The 26,167-nt window shown below is 46.1% G+C and overlaps 1 protein-coding gene across 8 annotated transcripts in view; it reads left to right on the forward strand.

The window, feature by feature from the left end:
• atg9b (autophagy related 9B) overlaps positions 1 to 26,167 on the forward strand; it is an 87,898-nt gene that overhangs the window by 44,593 nt on the left and 17,138 nt on the right. For all 8 annotated transcript variants that reach the window (XR_011352607.1, XM_069922663.1, XM_069922659.1 and 5 more), the window contains 3 exons: positions 6,823 to 6,964; positions 10,017 to 10,765; positions 24,189 to 24,342. Coding sequence is in view for 7 of the 8 variants with exons in the window: in XM_069922663.1 (XP_069778764.1) it covers positions 6,823 to 6,964; positions 10,017 to 10,765; positions 24,189 to 24,342 (1,045 nt within the window). In the remaining variant the exon portion in view is untranslated. The remainder of the gene's footprint in view (positions 1 to 6,822; positions 6,965 to 10,016; positions 10,766 to 24,188; positions 24,343 to 26,167) is intronic.

Here is a 26,167-nt window from a genome sequence, read left to right on the forward strand (position 1 = left end):
GAAATATGGCACTTATATGAAGTTACTTCACATCTATATGCTAAAAGCATCTTTTCCAGAAGTTTGAGTGGATCAGATTCTGATCCATCTGCACAGCTCATCCAGCAAATGGCTTTCTTGCATACACAGCTGCTTCTCCAGCCAACACCTATTCTTTGGAGTTCTCAATGGAGAACAGTCATTATGACTGTTTGCAGTTTTGAATTAGCAGTCTTTTTAAGCAAACAGGCTTCCAGAAGAACAATAACCAAGCAGACTTTTTGACTTCCAAAATGGTTTCTCTCTGAGTGTATAAGGGTCTGTGGTGCCTGTGTGTCCCTCTCCACCTAAAAACTTTCTTTCTTTGGCTTGGCTTCGCGGACGAAGATTTATGGAGGGGGTAAATGTCCACGTCAGCTGCAGGCTCGTTTGTGGCTGACAAGTCCGATGCGGGACAGGCAGACACGGTTGCAGCGGTTGCAGGGGAAAATTGGTGGGTTGGGGTTGGGTGTTGGGTTTTTCCTCCTTTGCCTTTTGTCAGTGAGGTGGGCTCTGCAGTCTTCTTCAAAGGAGGTTGCTGCCCGCCAAACTGTGAGGCGCCAAGATGCACGGTTTGAGGCGATATCAGCCCACTGGCGGTGGTCAATGTGGCAGGCACCAAGAGATTACTAACCAAGAGAAACTAACATTCTAAGAAATATATATTTTATAACTAAAAATTAATCATAATTGCATCACAAACAGGAATAATACAAGTGTGGGAAGGACATTCTGTTTGGCAGGAAGCAAAGAGTTGGAATACAGGGATCATATTCTGATTGGCTGCCAGTTGCTAGTGGTTTTCCACAGGGGTCGGGGGTTGGGGCCACTTCTTTTTATGTTGTATATTACTGATTTTGATTATGGCATGAATGGCTTTGTGGCCAAGTTTTCAGATGATACCAAGGTAGATGGAGGAATGAGTAGGTTAGAATAAATACGGAAGCTGCCAGACAGACAGATTAGGAAAATCTCCTCCTTAAGCACACCCTCCCCCACCTCCAGTTTAAAAACCATACGGAATATTCTGGAAGGCCAAGAACCAAGAATAAGCAGAGAAGTGGCAAATGAAATACAGTGGCGGAAAATGGACAGTTGTGCACTTAGTTGGAAAAAAAGGGAAGACTATTTTCTAAATGGGGAGAAGATTGAAAATGTTCAGCTGCAAAGGGACCTGGGAGCCCTCGTGTAGGAGCCTGACGGTAAACTTGCAGGTTGAGTCGGTGGTGAAGAAAGCAAATGCAATGCTGACATTCATTTCAAGGGAAATGGAAGATAGAAACAGAGAGGTGATGTTGAGGCTTTATAAGGCACTGGTGAGATCTCACGTGGAGGATTGTGGGCTCCTCATTTAAGAAAGGATTTCAATTTTAAATTTAGACATACAGCACAGTAATAGGGCCCTTTCGCCCGCGCTGCCCAATTACACCCAGTGGACCTACAACCCCCGGTACATTTCAAACAGTGGGAGGAAAATGGAGCCCCTGCGAAAAACCCACTCAGACACAGGGAGAATGTACAAACTCCAGACAGATAGCGCGGGATGTTGGAGAAGGATCAGAGGAGGATCTCAAGAATGATTCTGAAAAGCATTTGACAGCTCTTGGCCTGTATTCATTGGAATTTAGGAGAATGAGGGGGGGATCTCATTGAAACAATTTGAGTGTTAAAAGGTGTGGATAGAGTAGATGTAGAAAGGTTGTTTCCCACGATGGGAGAGTTTAGGACAAGAGGGCACAACTTCAGGATTAAAGGGCATCTGTTAGAACAGAGGTACGGAGGAATTTCTTCAGCTAGAGGGAGATGAATCTGTGGAACTTGTTGCCAAAGGCGGTTGTGGAGGCCGGGTCATTGGATGTATTTAAGGCAGAGATTGATCGGCTATCAAAGGATATGGGGAGAAAGCCGTGCAGTGCGGCTGAGTGGGAAAATGAATCAGCTCATTACGACATGGATCGGCAGACTCAATTGGCTGAATGGCCTATTTCCATGTCTTCTGCTCTTGTGGTGAGTAGGTTGGTTCAGCTTCAGACCATTGCCAGGAAGAGGGGTGGAATTTCATCAACATAATGAATAGATGATGCGCTGTAGTCAAGGACAGTGCGCTCTTGTTTATGTCGATGCTGTGAATTGATTTCGAGAACTGAGACTATCCCCGGAGAGAGCAAAATATACTGGCCCTTGTCAGATAAATAATAGCCTTTCAATGAGAAGTTTTAAATTTGTTTAAATTTTATTTACAAAACAGTAGAAGCTGATTCCAGCCATTTAAACTTGTGCTCCACAATTAACCTACAACCCAGTATGTTTTGAATGGTGGGAGAAAACTGGAGCACCCGGGGAAAACCCACACAGACACGGAGAAAACATACCAACTCCTTACAGTCAGCGCCAGATTCGAATCCCGGTCACTGACGCTGCAACTGTGCTGCCCAATTAGTTATCTGTACTGGAACATCAGGATGAGCGGAGATGGGTTTTCACATCAAACCTTCCTAATTTTCCCAACTGCACAAAGTGGGGTGCTGGGGATAATTTAAGGGTCAAATGATCCAGAAATTCCAATCACTTCCAATCCCTTGTGGGGTTGCGGTCTCACAGTGCAGTGCTATCTATGTGGAGTTTTCACGTTCTCCCTGTGTCCATGTGGGTATCCCCCAGATGTTCTAGTTCCTTTCCATATCCCAAAAACGTGCAGGTTGATAGGCTAAATTGACCGCTGTAAACTGCCCCTAGTGTGTAGGTGAGCAGTGGAACGTGAAACAGTTTGATGGGATTGTGAGAGAACCAAGTGAGATTAATGGGTGATGTTGAATGGGTTGGCTACTGGGTCAGTTTCCTACTGTGCTTCTCTGAAAGTTCATAAGGAATTTAAGATGAGTGAATTGATCAAATAAAATGGGGTGGCACGGTTGGCATTGCAGTTAGTGTAACATCATGACAGCGCCAGTGATTGGGACTGGGGTTCGAATCCCACGTTGTTTATGAGGAATTCGTACGTTCTCCCCAAGTATGTGTGGGGTTTCCCCAGGAGCTCTGGTTTTTTCCCATTGTTCAAAAAGTATCAGGGGTGTATGGTAATTGGGTGTAAATTGGGCAACACGGACTTGTGGACCAGAAATGCCTTGTTACCAGGCTGAGGGGGGATTTGATAGAGGTGTTTAAGATAATGAGAGGGATAGATAGAGTTGATGTGGAAAGGCTTTTCCCATTGAGAGTAGGATACAAGAGGTCATGGGTTGAGTGTTGACGGGCAAAGGTTTAGGAGTAACGTGAGGGGAACTTCTTTACTCAGAGAGTGGTTACTATGTGGAATGGGCTTTCGAGAAAGGTGGTGGAGGCAGGGTTAATTTTGTCATTTAAGAAAGAGTTGGATATGTATATGGATGGGAGGGGGATGGAGGGATATGGGGAGAGTGTTGGTAAGTGGGATAGAGGAGGGTACTTGGATCAGTGCGGACTTGAAGGGCCAAATTGGCCTGTTTCTGTGCTTTAATTGTTATATGGTTTTGGTTATATGTTTAAATTTAAAATATGCTAGCATCAGTAAATGTCCATGAAATGACTGCAGTGTAGAGAAGAACATTAGCAATCATATCTTGTCCTGGTTTAGTGTGATATTTTCTTCCCTGCTACCATTGACCATCATGGGGAGGGGATCAGAGGGGAGGGCTCCACGTTCAGATGTCAAAATCTTCAGAAGTGGAAAATGACACTTACAAGTGAGAGGTGATGCTTTAGCATTATGTTGTTCCACCAGCTGAACTTAGCCAACAGTACTGCACTCTTTCAGTAAGGACCCTTTTCAGAAAAGACCCTATGTGGTTCCACCAGCTGAACTTAGCCAACAATACTGCACTCCTTCAGTAATGACCCTTTTCAGTAAGGACCCTATGTTGTTCCACCAGCTGAACTTAGCCAATAATACTGCACTCCTTCAGTAAGGACCTTTCTTAATTTGCTTTTTAGACGATAAATCAATACTGCATTTTTTATTATTCATTATGCTAAAGTTACAAATACTTCATTTGTCTACAATTCAGGTTATTTACATTGAACACGTTACAAATTGAAACATGATTGTCAATACCGTCAAACCCTTGGGGGTGGGTGGGTAACTGTTCCTGGAGACCCTCCAAACTGCCCTGAGCACTGAGTGCTCCTTCTCCAGGGAGACACAGACACACTGGTGTCTTTAGAAGATGGGCAGGCAGTCAACCTGCGCTGGACCCTCAACTGCCCACTGCTTGGTCCCATGGATGGCCATCTTGGTCAGGTCCAGTACAAGACTGATTAGCACAACTCTCAACCGACCTTCCCTCCTCCGTACTGGGTGCCCAAAGATCAGGCTGAAATGCGACCAGAACTTGAGGAGCAACCCCTTCAAGCCTGCGAGCAGGAGCTGTGCCCTCGCACACTCCGTGTCTCCATAAAACACAGTCTCAACCAAGCCGCTGAAGTGACAGACAGCTGATGTCTGTGAATCAACTCAACTCATGACTAGACCCATCACCTTCGAGCTTCTTTGATAAGTAAAGAACAGTAAACAGGTAATAAATGTAAACAAATTTCAATACAGAGAGAACAAAAAAAATTAATAAAGTGTAGAATTAATAAAGAGCCCTTAAATGAGTCCGTGATTGAGTTTGTTGTTGAGGAGTCTGATGGTGGAGAGATAGTAGCTGTTCCTGAACCTGGTAGTGCGAGTCTTGTGGCTCCGACACCTCCTTCCTGATGGCAGCAGTGAGAACAGAACCTGTGCTGGGTGGTGTGGATCCTTGAAGATTGCTGCTTGATGATTACTATGTACTCCATAGTGGGGAGGGTTTTGCCTGTGATGTCCTGGAATGTGTCTTCTACATTTTGGAGGGCTTTACGCTCAGGGGTATTGGTGTTTTCATACTAGACTGTGATGCAGCTGGTCAGCACACTTTCCACCACACTGCTGTGGAAATTTGCCAGGGTTTCTGGTGTCATACCAAACCTCTGCAAACTCCTGAGGAGTTTTCTTCACGATGCCATTAGTACGTTGGGTCCAGGAAAGATCCTCTGAGGTAGATTCCCAAGAATCCTCCATTTTCACACTCTGTAATGGCCGGGGTCCCATCGCTCCCCACCATTACTTTTGTGCATTTTCCAACTGTGGTTGTTGGGGACAAGTATCACGAACACATTGCCATGTTCCAGTGATACCAAAGAATTCCTGGTCATTGAAGTCGCTGGCCCAACGCGACTCCTGTATGGTCTAGGTCTTACAGAAGACAGGCCTGGCACATTTACAAAAAACAAACAAACTAGACCACTCTATTAATAATAGTTCACAACAGTAGAGGGCAAGTCTCAAGTTGATTGAAGTCATGCTAACTCAATTCTTCTCAGACCACACCATCCTGTATTCCCCACGTCAAAACTAGAGTCCGAGATGCGAGTCCTTTATCCAGACATTGAGATAGCAGAGTGATAAATAGAAGGTCCCAGATGCCTTGTGAACTGGCTCCTTGGCAATGCGCCAAAGCCTCCCGAACTCCTCAAAGGTGAAGCCAAGGTTTCCAGGCCTTTGTGACACCATCAAAAAGTCATCAACAATCGTCTGCTAAGCCATTCAGTGATGAACCGGCAGTGACTCACCAATATTTACCTTTTAACAAGCAAATTTGTCAAAGATGGTAGTTGCACAGTGGAGTTTAATCCACCCTGGCAAACTGCCAGCTGATGGCTGGAACTGTGGAGTTGGAGACAGCAGAACTTTACTCACAAGCAGCAGACTTATTCTTAACAAGAGGTTTCCTGAGTTCTTCCACACCTCGCACACAAAACCTTTCCATTCAAATCCCGTTTCACCCAGTTAAATCATTTATCCTTCTCTGTCTTCCCAGCGGTGCGGACCATGACTTCTGCACTGCCCCTCCCACAGTGTGACCCCCCCTCAGTACTGCCCCTCCCATAGTGACCCCCCCAGTACTGCCCCTCCCACAGTGTGACTTTGGACTGTAAATTGCAGGCCTCTGGGGAGTGTTGCAGAGCAGAGAGACCTGAGGGTATAGTTTTATTGCAATTAATTGTCACTTCTCAACATTGGAAAAATGTGGGACATCTGAATGAATGATGGAAATGCAAAATAATCAGATCAGATAATACTTATTGTCATGTAATAAAGCAGAAATGTAATATTATACAAAACTGGCTTTAGTCTGCCATAAGGCAGATAAAGATTCACCATTAGCATTGCTCGGTGCCCCTTAACAGTCAGAGAAAGAGAAGCAAAAGAAAGTCCCGTCATTGTCACTGAGTGTCCATGGATTCACTTCCAGCGCTCCTGCAGCCTCTGCACTTGCTCAGACCAGTTTCACTCAAACCATCAGAAAACCGAGCTACAGGTCCTAACTTCTGACACAATAAGGAAATCTTCAGGAATCCTGCTTATCCTCAGCACCCTCTCGAATCCCAGTGAGTGTTCTCCCTGTGACTGGTGCCCTGTACCACTGTTGTACACATGCACCGCCATCTTGGGCACAGACCCCATGGTTAAAGGATTTTAAATAAAACTCCATTGGCTCCTTCCACAGGCCATTTAAAGCCTGTGTGGAGCCTTTGGCACTCGGACTGGGTGGTAGGACCCTGTGGGGGAAGCGCTGTATCCCTGCTTTCGCCAGGTCTACACTGCAGCACTGCCACCATCTACATTGCGTTCTCTCTGTGTTTCTAATTTTCCCTTTCGTGAATGTGGTTTGTAAATTGGGGTTGTCACTTCAACCACGAAGGTGCGTGGTGCCTTGTTACTTCCTTCTTCCATTTCTGTTCCAGGATTCGGAATAATGGTTGGATTATCTTCCTCCTGATCATGGCTGTTGTGTTTTGGATCTATCGACTAGTCAAAGTTATCTGCAATCTCCTGAGCTACTGGGAAATCAGAATGTTCTACATCAAAGCACTGAAGATCCCCACGGTACAGCCCACAGCTCTCTAGGGACTTTTGGAAAGCTCACACCCAATGATCCATTGTGTCAGTGTGGTTGGGAGGGTTGTGGTTTTGCTCATTTCTTGATACACTTAAGGGTCTAACTGGACAAACCCAGAGGCATATCCCTGTGTGTGGCTGTTGTAAACACAAGTATAGGTTACTGCTGCCATTTGTTCCAAACACCTATGCCAGGATGTTCAGGAATGGGATGCTCACTCTTCTTAATGTCTACATTGGAGCCATGCCGCACGAGAGCACTGTTGTGAGTTTCATTCAGGAGCCCAATGACTGCAGGAAAGAAACTGTTTTCAAACCTGTTTGTGCGCACACTCTTGACCCCCTTGAGCTATCTCTCTGATAGGGGGATGGAGATGGGTCCTTTGTTATGTTCTCTGCCTTTCCACGGCAGTGAAAGGAGCTGATAATTTTTAGATTTTGTTCATTTTCAAACTGTGGGTGAAGAACTCAAGAATTAGGACCAGGAGGAGGCCATTTGGCCCATTGAACCTGCTCCACTACTCCGTAAGGTCATGGCTGATCTGGCAGTGGACTTGGTTCCACACTCACCTTTTCCCCATAACCCTTAATTCCCCTACTATGTAAAAATCTACCCAACTGCATCTTAAGTATATTGAGGCAGCCTCTACTGCTTCTTGGGTAGAGAATTCCACAGATTCATTGCCCTCTGGGAAAAGCAGTTCCTCCTCTGTCCTAGATCTACTCCCCTGAATTTATTTACACTTGCCTAGTTCTCATTTTACTGACCAGTGGAAACAACATTTCAGCTTCTACCTTTATCCCTTTCATAATTTTATTGTTTCGATAAGATCCCCTTTCATTCTTCTGAATTCCAGCGAGTATAGACCCAGACAACTCAATCTCTCCTTGTAGGGCAACCCTCCCCCTCATCTCTGGAATCAACCTGGTGACCCTCCTCTGCACCACCTCCAAAGCCAGTCCATCCTTCCTCAAGTAAGGAGACCAGAACTGCATGCAGTTCTCCAGATGCAGCCTCATCAATACCTTGTACAGTTATAGCAAAAAGCTCCATGTTCCTAAATTTAACCCATCTAGCAAAGAACGACAACATCCCATTTGCTTTCTTGATTACCTGTCGTGTAAAGGATGTGGGGAGAGAACCTTTTTTATGATGCAGGTACAAGCACTCCCAGATTTCTGTACAACACACCACTTTCCCTTCAAAAGTGGATGAAATTTGTGATATGTTCATGACAATAAAATCTGATTCTGACCTCTTATTCACCAAACTTTTACTCCATTTGCTGGACACTCTCTCTCATTCTCATACTCTCTCTCTCTAACCCCACCACCTCTCCACCCACTGCACAACTTGCTTTTCCACTTTATAAAGTATCATTACACTCAGCCCCCTCTTCCAAATTGTTCATATATCTCGTGAACAATGGTGGGCCCAGCACCAAACCCCTGCTGCATTCTGCTCACTTCTAATTACCAACTACAGAAACAGCCATTTATCCTAACTCTTGAGTTCCTCTAACCTCATGACATCCTCAAAAGAGCTCTAGAAAATTTGTCCAACAGGACCTACCCTTCCTGAATTCCTGCTGCGTCTAAAAACACAGAAATGCAGGAAGAACTCAGGTAATCTTGCAGTGTCCATATAAGGTAAAGATATATTACTGACGTTTTGGGCCCGAGGCCTTCCTCAAGGGATAAGTTAAAGCAGGCAGGTATTCAGTAAAGACTAAGAGAAAGGTGAAAGAATGGGAAAGAGAGGAGACTAGACCAACAAAACAGTGATAATTGGATATGGTAATAGGAAGGGTGAGAATTGATTTTGCCTCTTTGAAAAGAGATAGAGGGAAAAGAAAGAGGGACAGAGCTGGAAGAAAGGAGACATGGGGACAAAGATGGTGGGGAGGGGTGGTGTTTAACAGAAATTGGAGAAGTGAATGTTAATGCTATCTGGTTGGAGGGTGCCCACACAGAAGATGACATGTTGGTCCTCCAATTTGCAGGTGTGCCTGCCTAATGAAACAATTTCTATCCAGATGCTCCCGACATCCTTTTTTGAAGAGTGATGTGACATTTCTGGAGGATAGCGTACAGGAGAAGGGATGTAATGTTGAGATTCTGTAAAGCACTGGTGAGACCTCACTTGGAGTTTTGGATGCCGTATTTGAGAAAAGGCGTGCTGCTGTTAGAGAAGGTTCAGAGAAGATTTACTAGAATGATACCTGGAATAAAAGGATTAGAATATGAGGAATAAAAGCTCTTGAACTATACTTGGAGTACAGAAGAATGAAGGGAGACCTCATAGAGCAGGGATGGCCAATCTTTTAATTTTTAATTTAGACATACAACACAGAACAGGCCATTTCAACCTACAAGTACGTGCCAGGGCTGGAGGTTAATTGGTTGGCTCTTGGACTGTCATCGGTGGAGTAAAGAAGGATGAAGGAGGCATTTCAAATGCTGAAAGGCCTGGACAGAGTAGATGTGGCAAGGATGGGAAGTCTAGGACAAGAGGCACAACCTCAGGATAAAAGAACTTCAATTTAAAACGGATGCGGAGAAATTTCTTTAGCCAGAGAGTCATGAGTCTGGAGCTTGTAGCCACAGGCGACCATGGAAATGAGGTCATTGGGTGTATTTAAGGCAGAGATTGACAGGTATTTGATGAGTCAGGGTATCAAGGGTTATGGGGAGAAGGCCAGGAGGTGGGGCTGAATGGGAGAATGGATGAGCCCATGATTAGAATGAATGGTAGGGCAGACTCGATGGGCCAATAGGCCTACTCCTGCTCCTGAATCTTGTGATCTTGTGACATTTGTTCTCTTCCAATCTGCCAGGACCTGCTCAGGGTACAGAGCATTTTGGTGAATGACCACAAATGCTTGGTGGGGTAACCATGACAGGATTTTCTCCGTCACTCCTGGGCCTTTGGGCTCCTCGCCGGCTGGTCGCTGATTCTCCAGCTGAGAGCCCAGGAACAGATCCAGTGTGTGAACCTGCTGGGGCATCGGCTGACCATGGCCTTTCCTTCCCTCTCCAGGTCGAGCTGTGTAATTACACATGGCAGGAGGTGCAGGCCCGGCTCATCCAGCTGCAGCGGGAGCAACAGATGTGCATCCACAAGAAGGAGCTGACAGAACTGGACATCTATCACCGCATCCTCCGCTTCAAGAACTACATGGTGGCCATGGTGAACAAGTCGCTGCTGCCCGTGCGCCTCAGCCTTCCGTTTCTGGGCGACGTCATCTTCTTCTCACAGGGCCTGAAGTACAACTTTGAGTTGATCTTCTTCTGGGGCCCTGGCTCCCTTTTCCAAAACAAGTGGAACCTCCACCCAAAGTATAAGCGCTCTGGCAGCCGGCTGGAGCTGGCTCGGCAGCTGAGCAGGACGGTGCTGATGATGGGGGTGGCCAACCTCCTGCTCTGCCCTTTCATTCTGGTCTGGCAGATCCTCTACGCCTTCTTCAGCTACACCGAAGTGATCAAAAGAGAGCCAGGGAGCCTCGGTGCGCGTCGCTGGTCCCTCTTCGGGCGTCTCTACCTCCGGCACTTCAATGAGCTGGACCACGAGCTGCAAGCCCGGCTCAGCTGCGGCTACAAGCCGGCTGCCAAGTACATGAACTCCTTCACCTCGCCATTGCTGACGGTGATCGCACAGAATCTGGCCTTCTTCTCGGGCTCCATCCTGGCTGTACTGATCACCCTCACCGTGTACGATGAGGATGTGCTGACAGTCCAGCACATCCTGACTGCCATCACTGTGTTGGGCATCATGGTGACAGTGTGCAGGTAAGCCCCAGGGATAGTGGGACTCACAGCTGGAGTGCCCTGGGAAAGCAGGCAAGGCCAGGAACACTTTCCTTCCACCGTAAACATCCATCAAAATATTACAGAGCAGGAGAGATGTTTAGGGACTACTTGCGCATGTTCTAGATATGTTTGTCTCACTGAAAAGATGGTTAGATAATGCAAACATGGTTGACAAAAGAGGTGAGACAGTTAAGAAGAAGGACACATACATATGGTCCAGGAAGCAGATCTGGAACAGCTCATGAGAATTATATTGTAGCTGGGAAGCAACTTAAGAAAGGACTTAGGAGAGCTAGAAGGGGGAATGAGAAGGCCTTGGCAAGTAGGGTTAAGGAAAACCCTCCAGTGTTCCATACATCCATGAAGAACAGAAGAATTACCTGAGTGAAAGAAGGGCCACTTAAGGATAAAGAAGGGAATATATGCCTGGAGGTAGGGTAGTTCCTGAATGAATACCTTGCTTCAGTGCTCATCAGAGAGAGAGGCCTTGATTAATATGACGTCAGCTTATGTGCTGAATGTTGAGGGTAAGAAAGAGGAAATGCTAGGTCTTCATACTGATAAGTCCCGAGGACCAGACGAGATCATTAATGTAAATTGTGAACAGCTGGGGTCCCAGTACACATCCCTGTGGCACCCCACTGGTCACCGCCTGCCACTCAGAAAATGAGCCATTTATCCCAACTCTGGCCGTAACACTGTAAAACTGATCTCTGTGTCTCTCCCTCTGTGAGAAAAAACCTGTTTAATTCTCTCCACTTGCAAAACCACGTGACCTTCTTAGAACAGCAAGTACCCTTCCAGACAGAAGGCAGCTCCGACAAGATCTTTCTTCTGTTGCTTTTTGGTAAACAACAATCCATTAGTGAAGTCTCTTGGGCATTCTCCAAAGCTCTTGCAAAAGCTGTGGAGCTGATATGTCTAGCAGTAGCAGAGCTCCAATATTTCAAATAAGATCTGTTTTAGACTGTTTGTATATAACCTACTCTAACAAACTTTTCCCCAATTTATCTCTCAAAAACTTATCTATATATTCTGTCACACAGACTTTACCCGGCTGGAATGAGACAGGCCCCTGTTCCCCCAAAAAAACTGAGGAGGAAACAGGGAAGGCAGAGCATCAAGGCACAGCAGTTCTCCCAATAACCGTGCTCCTATAAAATTTAGGTCTGGTTGCCAAATCTTTTGGAAAGGGCCATACCCCTCCCTTAAGTTATACGTGATTTTCTCAAGGGGAACACAGACTTGCATCTCCTTGCTCCACTGTGGAATGCTCAAACAAGAGTCAGACTTTCAAGTAACCACTATCCACTTTCTGGCCACCGCCAATGCAATCATTACAAATTGAATTTGAAATATGGACAGCTTCATTTTAAGTCATGTCCATTATATTACCCAATAGGAACAGCTCTGGGTCCTGTTGGAATTCCTTACCTATAATTTTCCTTTGGACTTTGTCTCGTTCCACCCAAAAAGGGCTCACCTTGGTACATGTCCAGGTCGCATGAACAAAGGTCCCTGTCTCAATGCCGCATCTAAAACATTGTTCTGATCATTCTGATTTAGATCTATTCATCTTATGCGGCGTCAGGTACAGCTGGTGCAAAAAATTGTATTGCACTAGCCTGTACTGTGCATTGATGACCGCAGTCATGCCGGTCTGACACAAATTGGACCAGCATCACTCATCAATCATTATTCCTAGGTCCTACTCCCATTTCTGCCTTGATTTATGAAGGCTTTGTTTAGGTCCTTCTGCTTGGAGGAGATACTTTGCTGAAATGAATTTCCATGTGTTTCCCCTTTGAATCATGGTCTCTATGTCACTGCACTTTGGTTGGACCTAATTTGTCCTGTAAAAAAACATCTGAAGGTAGTAGTTGAATGTCCCATTTGATAAATCGTATTTCTGTCCAAGTTGTTCAAATGACGTTAGCTGCCCCTGCTCGTAGCAGTCCTCTATACACCTGACGCCATTCTGGGGCCAGGTGTCCAAGATCTTGTTATCTACCATCAAAGGTATTAATCGATTTGGAGTCGGGGGTGTTTTTGGGGACAGCCCCACTTTTATTCCTAAATATTGGTTAATGTTATTCCAAATGCAAATAATTTGTTTTGGTATAGGGCTGACTGATTTTTTGGGTAGCAATTTGGCATCCCATTTATAAATGAAATCCTCTGCCAGCTTCTCGCCCATCAAGTGCAGACCAATTTGTACCCAGGATGGCACCTCCCCTCCCTTGAAGAGTGAGGAGATGTATCTCAACTGGGCTTCCCAATAATACTTTTTGAAGTCCGGCATCCGTAAAACCACCCAGACTGTAATCCCAGGTCAATTTCTACATAGAGACCCTAGCTACTTTCCCATTCCATAAAAATATTCTTAACCATGAAATCAGGTTCCAGAAAAATCCCCGGGGCAACATTACAGGCGGTGTCTGGAAGAGATGGCAAATTTTCGAGCCTTTCCAAGCTCACATAAAAACTTCCTATCCCCCCCTCCCCCCCCACTGTGGCATTTACTATTTTGAGGGGGGGCTGGGTTCCTTCAACACACATTCTTTTTTTTTAAACTTTATTTATTCATTCAAAAAACAAATAATATATGACATATGCAGCAATTAAACATGAATGTTTTTTTATATATATAAAAAAAGAAAAGAAACCCCCCCCTTCAGCCAACTCTCCTAAGAAGAGCCATTAAAAAAAGAAAAAAGAAAGAATATTAAAGAAAAAGTGAAATATACATATTAAAATCTAGTCAATATAAATTGAAATGTAAATATTCCGAGTATAACAGCCACTTATCAATAAAAAAAATTATAATTATCACATGAAACATACATAATTTTTCCATTATTAAACAATATTTCATCTCATTATCCCATCTATTAATATCAATCATATTTGTATCTTTCCACGTACTAGCAATACATTTTTTCACGACGGATAAAGCTAAATATACAAAAGAAAGCTGGATCTTATCTAATCCCAAGCCTTTCAGAGGTTGCAAACTGCCCAATAAAAATACTGTTGGATCTAAAACTATTTTAATCTTATACAGATATTCTAAAAACGATTGAATTTTCTTCCAAAAAGATTGTATATGTATACATGACCAAACAGCATGAAAAAAAGTTCCAACCGTATCACCACATCTAAAACACAAATCTGATTCATTAAAAATATTTTTTTTATCCCATCTATTATCTTCAGGTGTCAAATATAATTGATGTAAAAAATTGTAATTATTCATTGCATAACGTGCATTTATCAATCTAGTTACACGATCATAACAGATATCTAACCAATCCTCTTCAGAAAAAGTAAAGCCAATATCCGCTTCCCATTTAATGTTAGATTTATCCCAACCCTTTTTATCCAGACCATCCTGTAATATTTGATACATAGATGAAATATAACCCTTCTCTGGTACCTTCCTAAGAAAAGTCTCAAATTTAGTCATTTTAGGTAAAATCATCTCTCTACCAAACATACATTTTGAAATGAAGAAGAATATACATGCCCAACCCAGTCCCTCTTTAATTTCATGCTTTCCTTCACATTCAAATGTGTTTCTTGTAAAAAGGCAATATCAATTTTCATTTTCTTAATATACGCCAAGACTCACTTACACTTAATCGTACTATTTAATCCTCAAACATTAAAAGTAGCAAACCTCAACTTTGACATATCTACTATTATTACTAAATACCAATAATATCTTTATATAAAAACTCAAATCAACGTATATAGGCTCTCCAATAAAAAAATCACAAACAAAAAAAATGAAAATAAAAAAAAAATAAAGAAAAAAAAAAGAAAATTCTCCCCCCCCCCAAAAAAAAAACTACCGAAAGATAATAATCCCCTAAACAAAAATTGGGTGTGGGTCACCCACCAGTAAAGAACTTAGTGCAAATATCTCCCTCCCCAGCCAAACAATCAATAACATCAAAATATCATAATAACAAAAAATAGAATAAGAAAATTCTTCTTTTCATCCAGAAGATTCCAATCTCGAAGATCCAATTTCAGAAGGAGGTGGACTCTTTCCATTCCCGTTTTTCCCATTTCTGCCATTTCTTCTGTTTCCAGAGCAACCAGATTTTTCTTTAGGAGATGATGATGGACTACATCTTTGTCCTCTTATATCTGGCAATGAATCAGCAAAAATCATTGCTTCACGATCAGTTTCAAAAAACCAAAATTGATAGTCTCCATAAAACACCTTCAACACTGCAGGGTAACGAAAAGTATTATAACCTTTACGCCACAAAACTTCTTTAACTGGATTAAATCGATGTCGACGTTGAATGACCTCTTGACTCAGATCAGGATTAAAAAAAAGACTGCTATTCTGAATCAATAATGGGGTTTGTCATTGTCTCTCATTTTGTACTGCAAGCTGAAGTATTGCTTCTCTATCCAAATAACTCAAACATCGGATTATTACCGGTCTCGGTGGTTGACCAGCTGAGGGTGTTCTTCTTAAAGATCTATGGGCTCTTTCCAGTACCAATCCCCCAGAGAAAAATTCTTGCCCTAACATTTGCGGGATCCAGTCTTTAAAGAAACAAAGAGGATCTTGTCCTTCTATACCTTCTGGCAAACCAACAATTTTCACATTATTCCTTCTGCTTTGATTCTCCAAATAATCAATTTTTCTTTCCAGCTTCTTCTCATGATCTCCTAATTCTATGACTGATTTTTCCATCTTCAACACTTTTTCTGTGTTAGAACTCATTTGTTGTTTACAGTCCAAAAAAGCAGTCTGAATTTTTTAAAATTCTTCATAAGATGTATCCATACGTGTCTTAACCATATTTAATTCTGAACTTATACCAGCATTCATTTGAACCATTTCATTCATTTGAGATGTCAACAAAGGTTTTATAACAGCTTGAACAATAGCATTTAGTTGCATACACTGTAAATCAGTAAAGCTCAGCTCTGCTCTCTCTGACATAGTGGCAGGACAAGGTAACTGCAGCTCCTGCTGCAACTCAACAGAAGGCATTTTAAAAGTTTTACTGCGGGTCTGGACTCCCAGCGACGGCACCCCGACTTCCTCAGGGGGTCGCCACTGGTCTCCCCCCGCATCTCGTTGTTTTTTCATCAATTCACGAAGAAAAACGATTTCTTCAGATTGAAATGCTACCTGATGCATTTCCAACAATGGAGTCGTCTTCCTGTATGCTCCCTCCGTTGAAATCGAAATGCTTTCCAAATCGGGGTCCACTTCTTGGGAACACGCACCTTCTTCCGGAGAACGGGTAATTCCAGCACCATCCTTCATTTGGTGAGCAATAGATTTTTTTTTTCAGCCCCCACAGTCAATCTTTGGGGTTTAGACAATGAAGAGATTGAGCCTGGGGCAGTATCAAGTCGTCTAGGTCCCAAATCTTCAGCACTTCGAAAATGTAACTTCTTTTGAACTTGAGGTTTAGTCTTTTTACCATTAATGGCCATAATAATTCCTTAATACTTTAAACTAAAATTTAAAAAGTTTAAACTTGAAAACAAAGGGTTAAAAAACGGGTATTTAAAAGTCTGGCCAGAGAGGTCGAGATTGCACGTGTAGACTCTACGCCATCTTGCCATGCCCCTCCTTCAACACACATTCATAGTCTTTTTGCTTTACCAGCCTTTTGACCGGTTCAAACTCTTTCCTTGAGTTTAAAGGTGTTGGACTAATATCAGGGTAAAAAAAAAACACTTTACCATCCCATCCCCCCCCGCCCCCCCAATCTCCATCGGCCTCCCCCTCTTTTTTGTATTAGTTGCCACCGCTCTTAAAATTTTCTCTCTGTCTCGGTAATGCAGCAACTTTACCAAGATTGAGCAGGGTCTCTGTTCAGGCCTCAAGTCTCTCCCCCTCTCCATAATCTCTCACCAGGTTCCTGTTGACCAGAGGATGATTCAAGGCAGTGCCACTTCCTTGGCCATGGCTCTCCTGTCGGTTGGGCTGCTCCAGCCGAGAGGTGGCTTCACTGGCGGGCCTCAGGGCAGCCCCGCCATTTACATCACCGCGAGGCACCTCGACTTGCTCTGGGGATCTCATGGCCAACTCTTTACCATTTCTGCCTGTTGATTTTGGTTTTTTTGGCCTTATTGCTGATCCTGGTATTTCCCCACACACTTGTGAGTATTTTGGCTAACTTTAAATTCATTTGTTATAGTTTATCTTCGTAAAGATCTGGGAGCTCCAGGGGCTCACTTCTGCCTACTCTCCCGACATCATGTGACCCCAATGATAGGTCCAAATCTCTTAGGGTTGTCGCACAGGTTGATAGGATAGTTAAGAAGGCTTATAGTACACTGTCCTTCATTAGTCAGGAGAAAATGTTGCAGTTCTTTAAAACTCTGGTGAGACCACATTTGGAGTATTGTGTTCAGTTCTGGTCACCTCATTGCAGGAAAGATGTGGAAGTTATGGAGAGGGTGCAGAGGAGACTTATCAGGATGTTGCCTGGATTGGAGAATATATCTTATGAGGTAAGGTTAGTAGAGTTTGGGCTTTTCTCTTTGGAGGAAAGAAGATTAATAGGTGACAATAGAGATCGATGAGATAAACATCTGTGAGAGACATAGATAAGGTGGACAGCCAGCACCTTTTTCCTGAGTTTCAGAAGCAAATACCAGGGCACATCTGTTTAAGGTGAGGGGAGGAAAGTTTAGGGGAGACATCAGGGATAGGGTTTTTTATACAAAGTGGTGGGTGCCAGGAGTGATGGTGGAGGCTGGAACATTAGGGACATTTAAATGACTCTTCGACAGGTACATGGATGCAAGATACTGTAAAAAGGCTGGATGGGTTGGAGTTTGCCAAATGTGTTCAGGAAAGTTTTGTAAATCAATACATAGAATAACTGACTAGAGAGGGAATGAGGTAGGTCAGGTAGCAGAGGTTTGTGTTGGGGAACATTTTGGGTCCAGTGATCATAATACTATTAGTTTTATGTTAATTATGGAAGATTGGTTGAGATTCTTGATTGAAACAAGGCTAATTTCGAGGAGATGTGGAAGGATTTAGAGGGTGTAGATTGGGAGAATTTATTTTCAGGGAAAGTTGCAACAGATAAATGGAGAATATTCAAAGGAGAAATGTTGAGAGTACAGAGTTGGTGTGTCCCTGTGAGGATTAAAGGAAAGGTTAGAAAATATCGGAAGCTTTGGTTTTCAAGGGATATTGGGAACTTGGTTCAGAGGAAGAGGGATATTAACAACAGGGATAAACAGCAGGGAACAGATGAAGTGCTTGAGGAATAGAAGGAGTGTAAAAAAATCCTAAGGAAATGAGAAAGGCTAAAAGGAGAGATGAGGCTGCTTTGGCAGGAAAGGTAAAAATAAATCCAAAGGGTTTCTATGGATATATTTTAGAGAAAATCAAGGTGGATAAATCTCCGGATCCTGACAAGATGTTCCTTAGGACCCTGAGGGAAGTTAGTGTAACAATAGTGGGGGCTCAGACAGAAATATTTAAAATGTCATAGGCCACGGAAGGTAGATCATGTTGTTCCACTGTTTAAAAAAGGCCAGATGGTTAGTAACAGTAAGGTTGCATCACACAGGCTCCAGGGCAGGGACAGGCACAGTAAAATTACTTCTGCACCCTAACTGCAAACTTCAGGGCAAAGGCAGCACAGGTTAGACTGAGTGAAACTCCCTCCACACTGTCTATCACATGCTCCCCTTACATTGTATGTTACATACTCCCAGTGTTAGTGATGCTCTATCAGTAATTCCAAAGACTAAAAGTTACCTGACTGATAGGCTTTTAAAACCATAAACTAAAGGCATGTCTCACATTGCTGACCTGCAGCAAGGGGCGGGTCAGCCATACATGTTCAACCAGTAATATAGCAGTTCCTCCACGTTCACCCTCTCTTTTGAAAGAAGTCTGGCAGGGTGAGGTGGGTTCATCACAAATTCAGTTTGACCAGTGGTCTTGTCTGCTGTTGTGACCATCGGAGCACTGGCTGTGGCTCAGCTGTTGGCTCCTGGGCATTCTGGTCGTTTTTGGTGGGTGGGGTGTCTGGTGAATGAACTGAGTCAGTTGGGGCAGGGGCTGGGGTAGAGTGACATGGTATGTGATGGGTGATTGGAGGCTGTGGGGTGCGGATACACTGGTTGTTCGACTGGAGTCCCGGGGTCTCCCATGTGCACCAGGTCCTGGATGGACAGTGTCCTTGCAACCATCCACGTACACCATAGGTGTATTTGGGGTTGGTGTGAAGGAGGTTCGCCCTCTCAACCAATTGGTCAGACTTATGGCTTCTCACAAGCTACCAGAGCAGAACTGTCCCTGGGGATGTCAACCAAGATGGCAGTGTGGTCCCCGATGCTGACTTCCTGGAGAAGGGAAACAACCTTCCATGTGGAGTGGTGGAGTGGCATTGGTGGCGGTGCACAGGAGGGATCTGATTGTGTGGGTGTGTTTCGGGGAGGACCTCATGCCAGTGGGAAATAGGCAGGGCTTTTCACTTCAGGGCTAGGAGGACGCTCTTGCAGATGGTGACGCTCTTGCAGATGGTGGCGTTCTCCCTTTCCATCTGGCTGTTCCCTCGGGGATTGTAGCTGGTGGTCCTGCTTGTGGCGATACCTCTGGCCAGCAGATATTGGCACAGCTCATGAAGGAGGACCCCAGTTGCTATGAATATAGCAGGGGTATCCACACAGGGTGAAGAGATTGCGTAAGGCTTTAATGATGGTGGCAGCGGTCATGTCCAGGCAGGGAATGGCAAAGGGGAAATGTAAGTACTCATCAATGATGCTGAGGAAGACCATGTTGCAGTTTGAAGGGGTCAAGTGCTCAAAGGGGCAGGTGGCTTTAATCAGGCTTGACCTGCTGCCCGATAGAAATGTGGTTTTCACTCTGCACAAACCTGGCAATTTCTGGCCATCATCCTGATGTCCTCCACCAAATTGGGGAAGTTGCAAGCTTTGACGAAATGGAAAAACCTGGTGACCCCAGGGTGACAGAGGTCGTTGTGGAGTCTGTCTGTGCACTGGTGCAAGTCCCTTAGGACAGGGCATCTGAAGGCTTGTTGAGCTTTCCAGGCCAGTACAAGATAACATAGTCGTAGGGGGAGAGTTTGATTCTCCACCTCAAAATCTTGTCATTCTTGATTTAACCCTGCTGCTTTTTAATTGAATATGAAAGTGACTACAAATTGGTCAGTCAGCAGGGTAAATCGTTTGTCGGCAAGATAGTGCCTCCAGTGCTGTATCGTCTCAACGATGGCCTGGGCCTCCTTCTCGATGGAGGAGTGCCGGATCTCAGGGCCTTGGAGGGTGCAGGAGAAAAATTCTATGAGTCTGCTGCCAGGGCAAAATGAGATGCATAGCTCTCCACATGGAATGGGGTGGAATCGTCCACAGCGGGCACCAGAGCCTTGGCAATATTGCCTGTGATACGGTTGAAGGCCTTCCAGGCCTTTGCTGACAGAGGACAGGAGGTGACTTTTACGAGAGGGCCGGACTTATCCACATGGTTGGGGATCCATTGGGTATAATAGGAGAAAAACCCCAGGCACCTTTTCAGGCCCTTGCGGCTTTTGGGGAGTGGGAGCTCCAACAGGGGCGCATATGGTTGGGATCGGGGCCAATAACTCCATTCTCCACAACACAGCTGAGAATAGCCAGGCCTGATGTGCGGATACACATTTATCCTTGTTGTAGGTGAGATTGGCTGTCTGGAGGAATTTCTGGAGGTTGGTGTGATCTTGCAGGTCGTGGCTGCTGTTAGTGATATTGTTGAAATAGGGGAGGATGGCCAGCAACCTGTGCTCATCCACCATTCGGTCCATCTCCCTCTGGAAGACGGAGATTCCATTGATGACCCCGAAGGGGACCCTCAGAAAGTGGGTCCTCCTCATACGCGATGTAATGGAGGTCCTCCGGGCGGATAGGGAGCTGGTGGCATGCTGACTTTAAGTAAACAAGCTCGGGTCTCAGGTCAGCAACATGAGATGTGCCATTAGTTTATGGTAATAAAAGCTTTTCAGTCAGGTAACTTCTAGTCTTTGGAGTCATTAATAGCACATCAATTTTTTTGGAAGATATTGGGCAATTTGGTTTACAATGTCAGCAGTGCGGGGGAGGGAGGTAGGTGTCCAGTTGCGTGAACTGGCTGTCGTCAATAACCATTCGGTGTTTTTCCCCACCCTTAACCACCACGACCTGAGCTCTCCAGGGGCTGGTACTGGGTTCGATGATCCCCTCAGACAGAACTGTCTCACCTCTAATTTGATAAAGGCCCTGTCCCCAGTGCTGTACCACCTGCTCCTGGTGGTGACGGGCTTAGATTCGAGGGTGAGATTGGCGAACAGAGGCGGGGGGGGAAAGAGGATCCAGAGGGTAGACAGCTCGCAGGTCGCACACAGTGAGTGGGTCGCGGGTGGATGGTTAGACACGTTTGAAGGGGAGGGTGGGTGGTTTAAAAACTGTGGATTGCAGACTGTGAGGGGGATCCGTCATATTTCATGGTGATGCTCTTCAGGTGGCACTGGAAGTCCAGCCCAAGTAGTATGGGCATGCAGAGCTGTGACATCATAAGGAGTTTTAAAATTTTGTACTTTGCGCCACTCATGGTCAGTATCACTAAGCAGCTGCCGTGGATCTCTGCCAAATGGGACTTGGAGGCTGTGGCAACTCACTGGTCTCACTGCGAGGGAGTCACGCTGCACTGTGTTGGGGTGAATGAAGTTCACCATGCTTGCCGCTATCGAAGAAGCAGCTCGTCTGGCACCCATTTACCTCTATGTCCATCATTGATCTGGCAAGTTGATGAGGGTTGCTTTGGCCGAGTGTGATGAAGTCAGGGTAGCATTGCTATCTGATCCGCTGTACTGGCTCGTGGTCTGGGAAGATGGCGGCATCCATGGCACGCATGCAGTGCGCTGTTGTTCATCGGAAGTGATGTTATCCAAGATGGCGGTTGCCTACATGCAGCACTGCTTGGGTTAGAAGATTGCTTGGATTTGCATACCTTCGCGTAGTATCCTTTCTTCCCATAGCTGCAACAGACCACGTCCTTCACCAGGCAGCGCTTCCTGGGGTGTTTGCTGGTGGGAGCAGCTGGGGTCAGGTCGGGACATGGGATGGCTTGCAATCCCGCATCCCAAGATGGTGCGCCCACGTCCCCATGCGGCAGCCACGTTATCAGTCAAGAAAGAGTCCACGTTACGAAGAGCGACTTCCAGAGTTTTAGCTAGTTCGATGATTTTCTGAAGTTTCAGCTGACCCTATACTAGTAGTTGCTGGGAAATGTACTCCGATCTGATGCCTTCCAAACTGGCATCTCGGACCAACTCCTCCATGTGCTCCTCTGCTGATGAGGCCTTGCAGCCACAGGCCTGTTTGAGGTTTCACAGGACCTGAGGGTAATCCTTGATCGACTCCCGGGTTGCTGCTTGCACGTGGCGAGGACGTGCCCTGGCGTAGACTTCATTCACCTGGGCCAGGTATTGGCCTTTCAGAATGTCCATTGTTTTGATGAATGCATCACAGTCTATGACCATTGGGTAAACGCAGTGCCCGACCCATGAGATCAGTAAGTGCAGCTTGTCTACGTCAGATTGGATGATCGCGGTGGAGGCCTGCAGAACTTGTCAGATGCTTCCAGTGCTGGTTGATGTTCAGCCTCTCTGGTCTAGCAATTTGTCCATTCCAAAAAAATTGATGTGCTATTAATGACTCCAAAGACTAGAAGTTACCTGACTGAAAAGCTTTTATTACCATAAACTAATGGCACATCTCATGTTGCTGACCTGAGACCCGAGCTTGTTTTGAGGGAGGGATTATGGTGTTGGTGCCTTTATTAGGGAAATCAAGGGGGAAGAGCCATAGGTACAACCAGCAAGGGGCGGGTCAGCCATACATGTTCAACCAGTAATACAGTGGTTCCTCCACTGTTAGACAGGGAAACTTCCTCTTCATCATCCTATCACACTCTCCCAGGGTTAGACAGAGTGAAACTCCCTCTACCCCAGTGATTCCCATCCTTTTTCTTTCCATTCACATCCCACTTTAAGTCATCCCTATGCCATTGGTGCTCTGTGATTAGTAAGGGATGGCTTAAGGTGGGATGTGGGTGGAAAGAAACAGTTTGAAAACCACCGTTTTAGTTGTACCTCATTGACTTGTTATGTGCACGGTTTCATCACTCCAAAGGAAATGGGCCAATGACCATTTTTCTCAAGCAAAATATTCCAGTAACAATTGGGTCTAGAGCAGTGATTCTCAACCTTCCCTTCCCACTCACATCCCACCTTTTTCAGTCTGATGAGCAGTGGGTGATTCTGTCCATCACCTTGCCTACTATTCCTAATGATCTCCTTCTCCCCTATTTGTGTCTTTTGGGGGTGGTACGGTCAGAGATCTCCCCATTCCTGTTTGGCTTTCCAGAACCTGAACTAAGGCAGGCATTTGTGTTGCTGGCAAAGGATGAGACTGAGGGGCAGTTCCAGGTCCAGTACAAGGGGAAGGTGTACTGAATCGACTGGTCTGTGGGCCGTCCGCAGTGTTTGTAAGGGCCTGCGGCATGTTCTGAAGGACTCCCCAAAGTTCCAGGAAGCAAACTCCACCACTAGTGCTGATCCCCTCTCCCCACCCCCAGTCCCAGTGGCAGGAGACGCAGGGGGAAAGCAAGGAGGGGAGGATCGTCAAAAGGGAAGAAAAAAGCAAAACACCTGGAAGAAAGACCCCCAGATAATTCAACGCCTTTACCCATCCTGGACCATGGGTGGGAGAGGCGGTCTGCCCTGAGGGTGTAACGATAACGGAGGGAGGTGGTTGGAGAATGAGAGGACAGAGGGAGAGGCTACCTCTGTCATGGATGTCTCTGACCCTCCACGCGCCCTCATGGTTTGGCACAGACTAGAAGGGCCGAAGAGGCCTGTTTCTGTTCTGTAGTGTTTTATGGTTCTGTTTGGAGTACTTGCATAAATATTTTTGTTTATTAAAAAAGATTGGACAGTGAAGTTCCCTCAATACTGGCCAGAGGCATTCTCCCAGGTAACATGTTCAACACCTCTTTGCATTGTTGCCTCTGAGTTAAAAGTTATCAGAACCCACAGCCCAGTTTTGAAGAGGCTTCCAAAGTTGGAAGGCTGTGATACCTTGCTCCTGTCAGGCAGCTTTGATGTTTGTGTCAACACAGAAATACTGGAGGAACTTAGCAGGCCTTTCAGCATCCATAGGGTGGAGGGACTCAGCAGGTCTCACAGCGTCCAGTGGCTGCAGGGCCTGCTGAGTTCCTCCAGCATTTCTGTGTTTTCACTACAATCACAGCGTCTCCAAACTTTCCTTTTTTCCACATCTTTGATGTTTATGCTCTCTGCTTCCTGCATTGCTGTAATGAGCCCTGACATGTGACTTTGTTGCTGCCCCCATCCAGGTCCTTCATCCCGGATGAGTACATGGTGTGGTGCCCAGAGCAACTGCTGCAGTGTGTCCTTGCCCACATACACTACATGCCCGACCACTGGAAAGGAAATGCCAATAAATCGGAGACCAGAGATGAGCTGGCTCAGCTCTTCCAGTACAAGGCGGTATGGGCAGGCACAGGACGGAGTTTACTTGGGGGGATGGGGCATGAGGTAGAGGAGGTCCTGCACAGGACGTTTACTGGGGGTGGGGGCATGAGGGAGAGGAGGTCCTGCACAGGATGGAGTTTACTGGAGGGGGGGGTATGAGGGAGAGGAGGTCCTGCACAGGATGGAGTTTACTAGAGGGGGGGGTATGAGGGAGAGGAGGTCCTGCACAGGATGGAGTTTACTAGGGGGGGTGGGGGGGGAATCATGGGGATGAGGTAGAGGAGGTCCTGCACAGGATGGAGTTTACTGGGGGGGGGGCATGAGGGAGAGGTGGTCCTGCATAGGATGGAGTTTACTGGGGGGGGCATGGGGGAGAGGAGGTCCTGCACAGGACGGAGTTTACTAGGGGGTGGGCGTGAAGTCCTGCACAGGATGGAGTTTACTGAGAGGGGGGGCATCAGGGAGAGGAGGTCCTGCACAGGATGGAGTTTACTGGGGGGGGGGCATGGGGGAGAGGAGGTCCTGTACAGGATGGAGTTTACTGGGGGGGGGCGGCATGCAGTACAGGAGGTCCTGCATAGGATGGATTTTACTGGGGGGGGGCATGAGGGAGAGGAGGTCCTGCATAGGATGGAGTTTACTGGGGGGGGCATGGGGGAGAGGAGGTCCTGCACAGGACGGAGTTTACTAGTGGGTGGGCGTGGTCCTGCACAGGATGGAGTTTACTGAGAGGGGGGGCATCAGGGAGAGGAGGTCCTGCACAGGATGGAGTTTACTGGGGGGGGGGCATGGGGGAGAGGAGGTCCTGCATAGGATGGAGTTTACTGGGGGGGGCATGGGGGAGAGGAGGTCCTGCACAGGATGGAGTTTACTAGGGGTGTGGTGGGGGAGGGGGGAATCATGGGGATGAGGTAGAGGAGGTCCTGCACAGGATGGAGTTTACTGGGGGGGGGCATGAGGGAGAGGTGGTCCTGCATAGGATGGAGTTTACTGGGGGGGGCATGGGGGAGAGGAGGTCCTGCACAGGACGGAGTTTACTAGGGGGTGGGCGTGAAGTCCTGCACAGGATGGAGTTTACTGAGAGGGGGGGCATCAGGGAGAGGAGGTCCTGCACAGGATGGAGTTTACTGGGGAGGGGGGCATGGGGGAGAGGAGGTCCTGTACAGGATGGAGTTTACTGGGGGGGTGCGGCATGCAGTTCAGGAGGTCCTGCATAGGATGGATTTTACTGGGGGGGGGGCATGAGGGAGAGGAGGTCCTGCATAGGATGGAGTTTACTGGGGGGAGGGGCATGGGGGAAAGGAGGTCCTGTACAGGATGGAGTTTACTGGGGGGGGGACGTGAGTTTGAGGAAGTCCTGCACAGGACGGAGTTTACTGTGGGGGGGGGTGCGCAAGGGAGAGGAGGTCTTGCATTTCTTTAGTGTCCATCCTCAAGACATCCCAAGTTTCTCTCCCAGCTATTTAAATCTCTGTTGAAGGATGATCCCTTTATCACACTTGAATGCTCTGTCACAGTGGATTGTGGGCACTGATTGATTGGGGTCATGAACCAGGGAGATGTTATGAGTTCACATGAGTGTCATCTAAATGTCTCATCTGAGTGACAGCAGTCAGCAGTGTAATTATCACCCTGAGAACACAGCCCATTTTTTGCCCTTTTGGCGGTAAATCAATACCCCACTTTATTATTCACCACCAAAAATTACAAGTACTGCATTTGTCTACAATTCAGGCTAATTACACAAAAAAAGTTACAAATTCAAATATGATTATCTCCAACAATACCATCAAACGATTGGGGGGGTGGCCAGCCATTTCCGGAGCCCGAGCTGAACCCT

The sequence above is a fragment of the Narcine bancroftii genome, chromosome 2 (genome assembly GCF_036971445.1).
Source record: "Narcine bancroftii isolate sNarBan1 chromosome 2, sNarBan1.hap1, whole genome shotgun sequence".
Lineage (NCBI taxonomy): Eukaryota > Metazoa > Chordata > Chondrichthyes > Torpediniformes > Narcinidae > Narcine > Narcine bancroftii.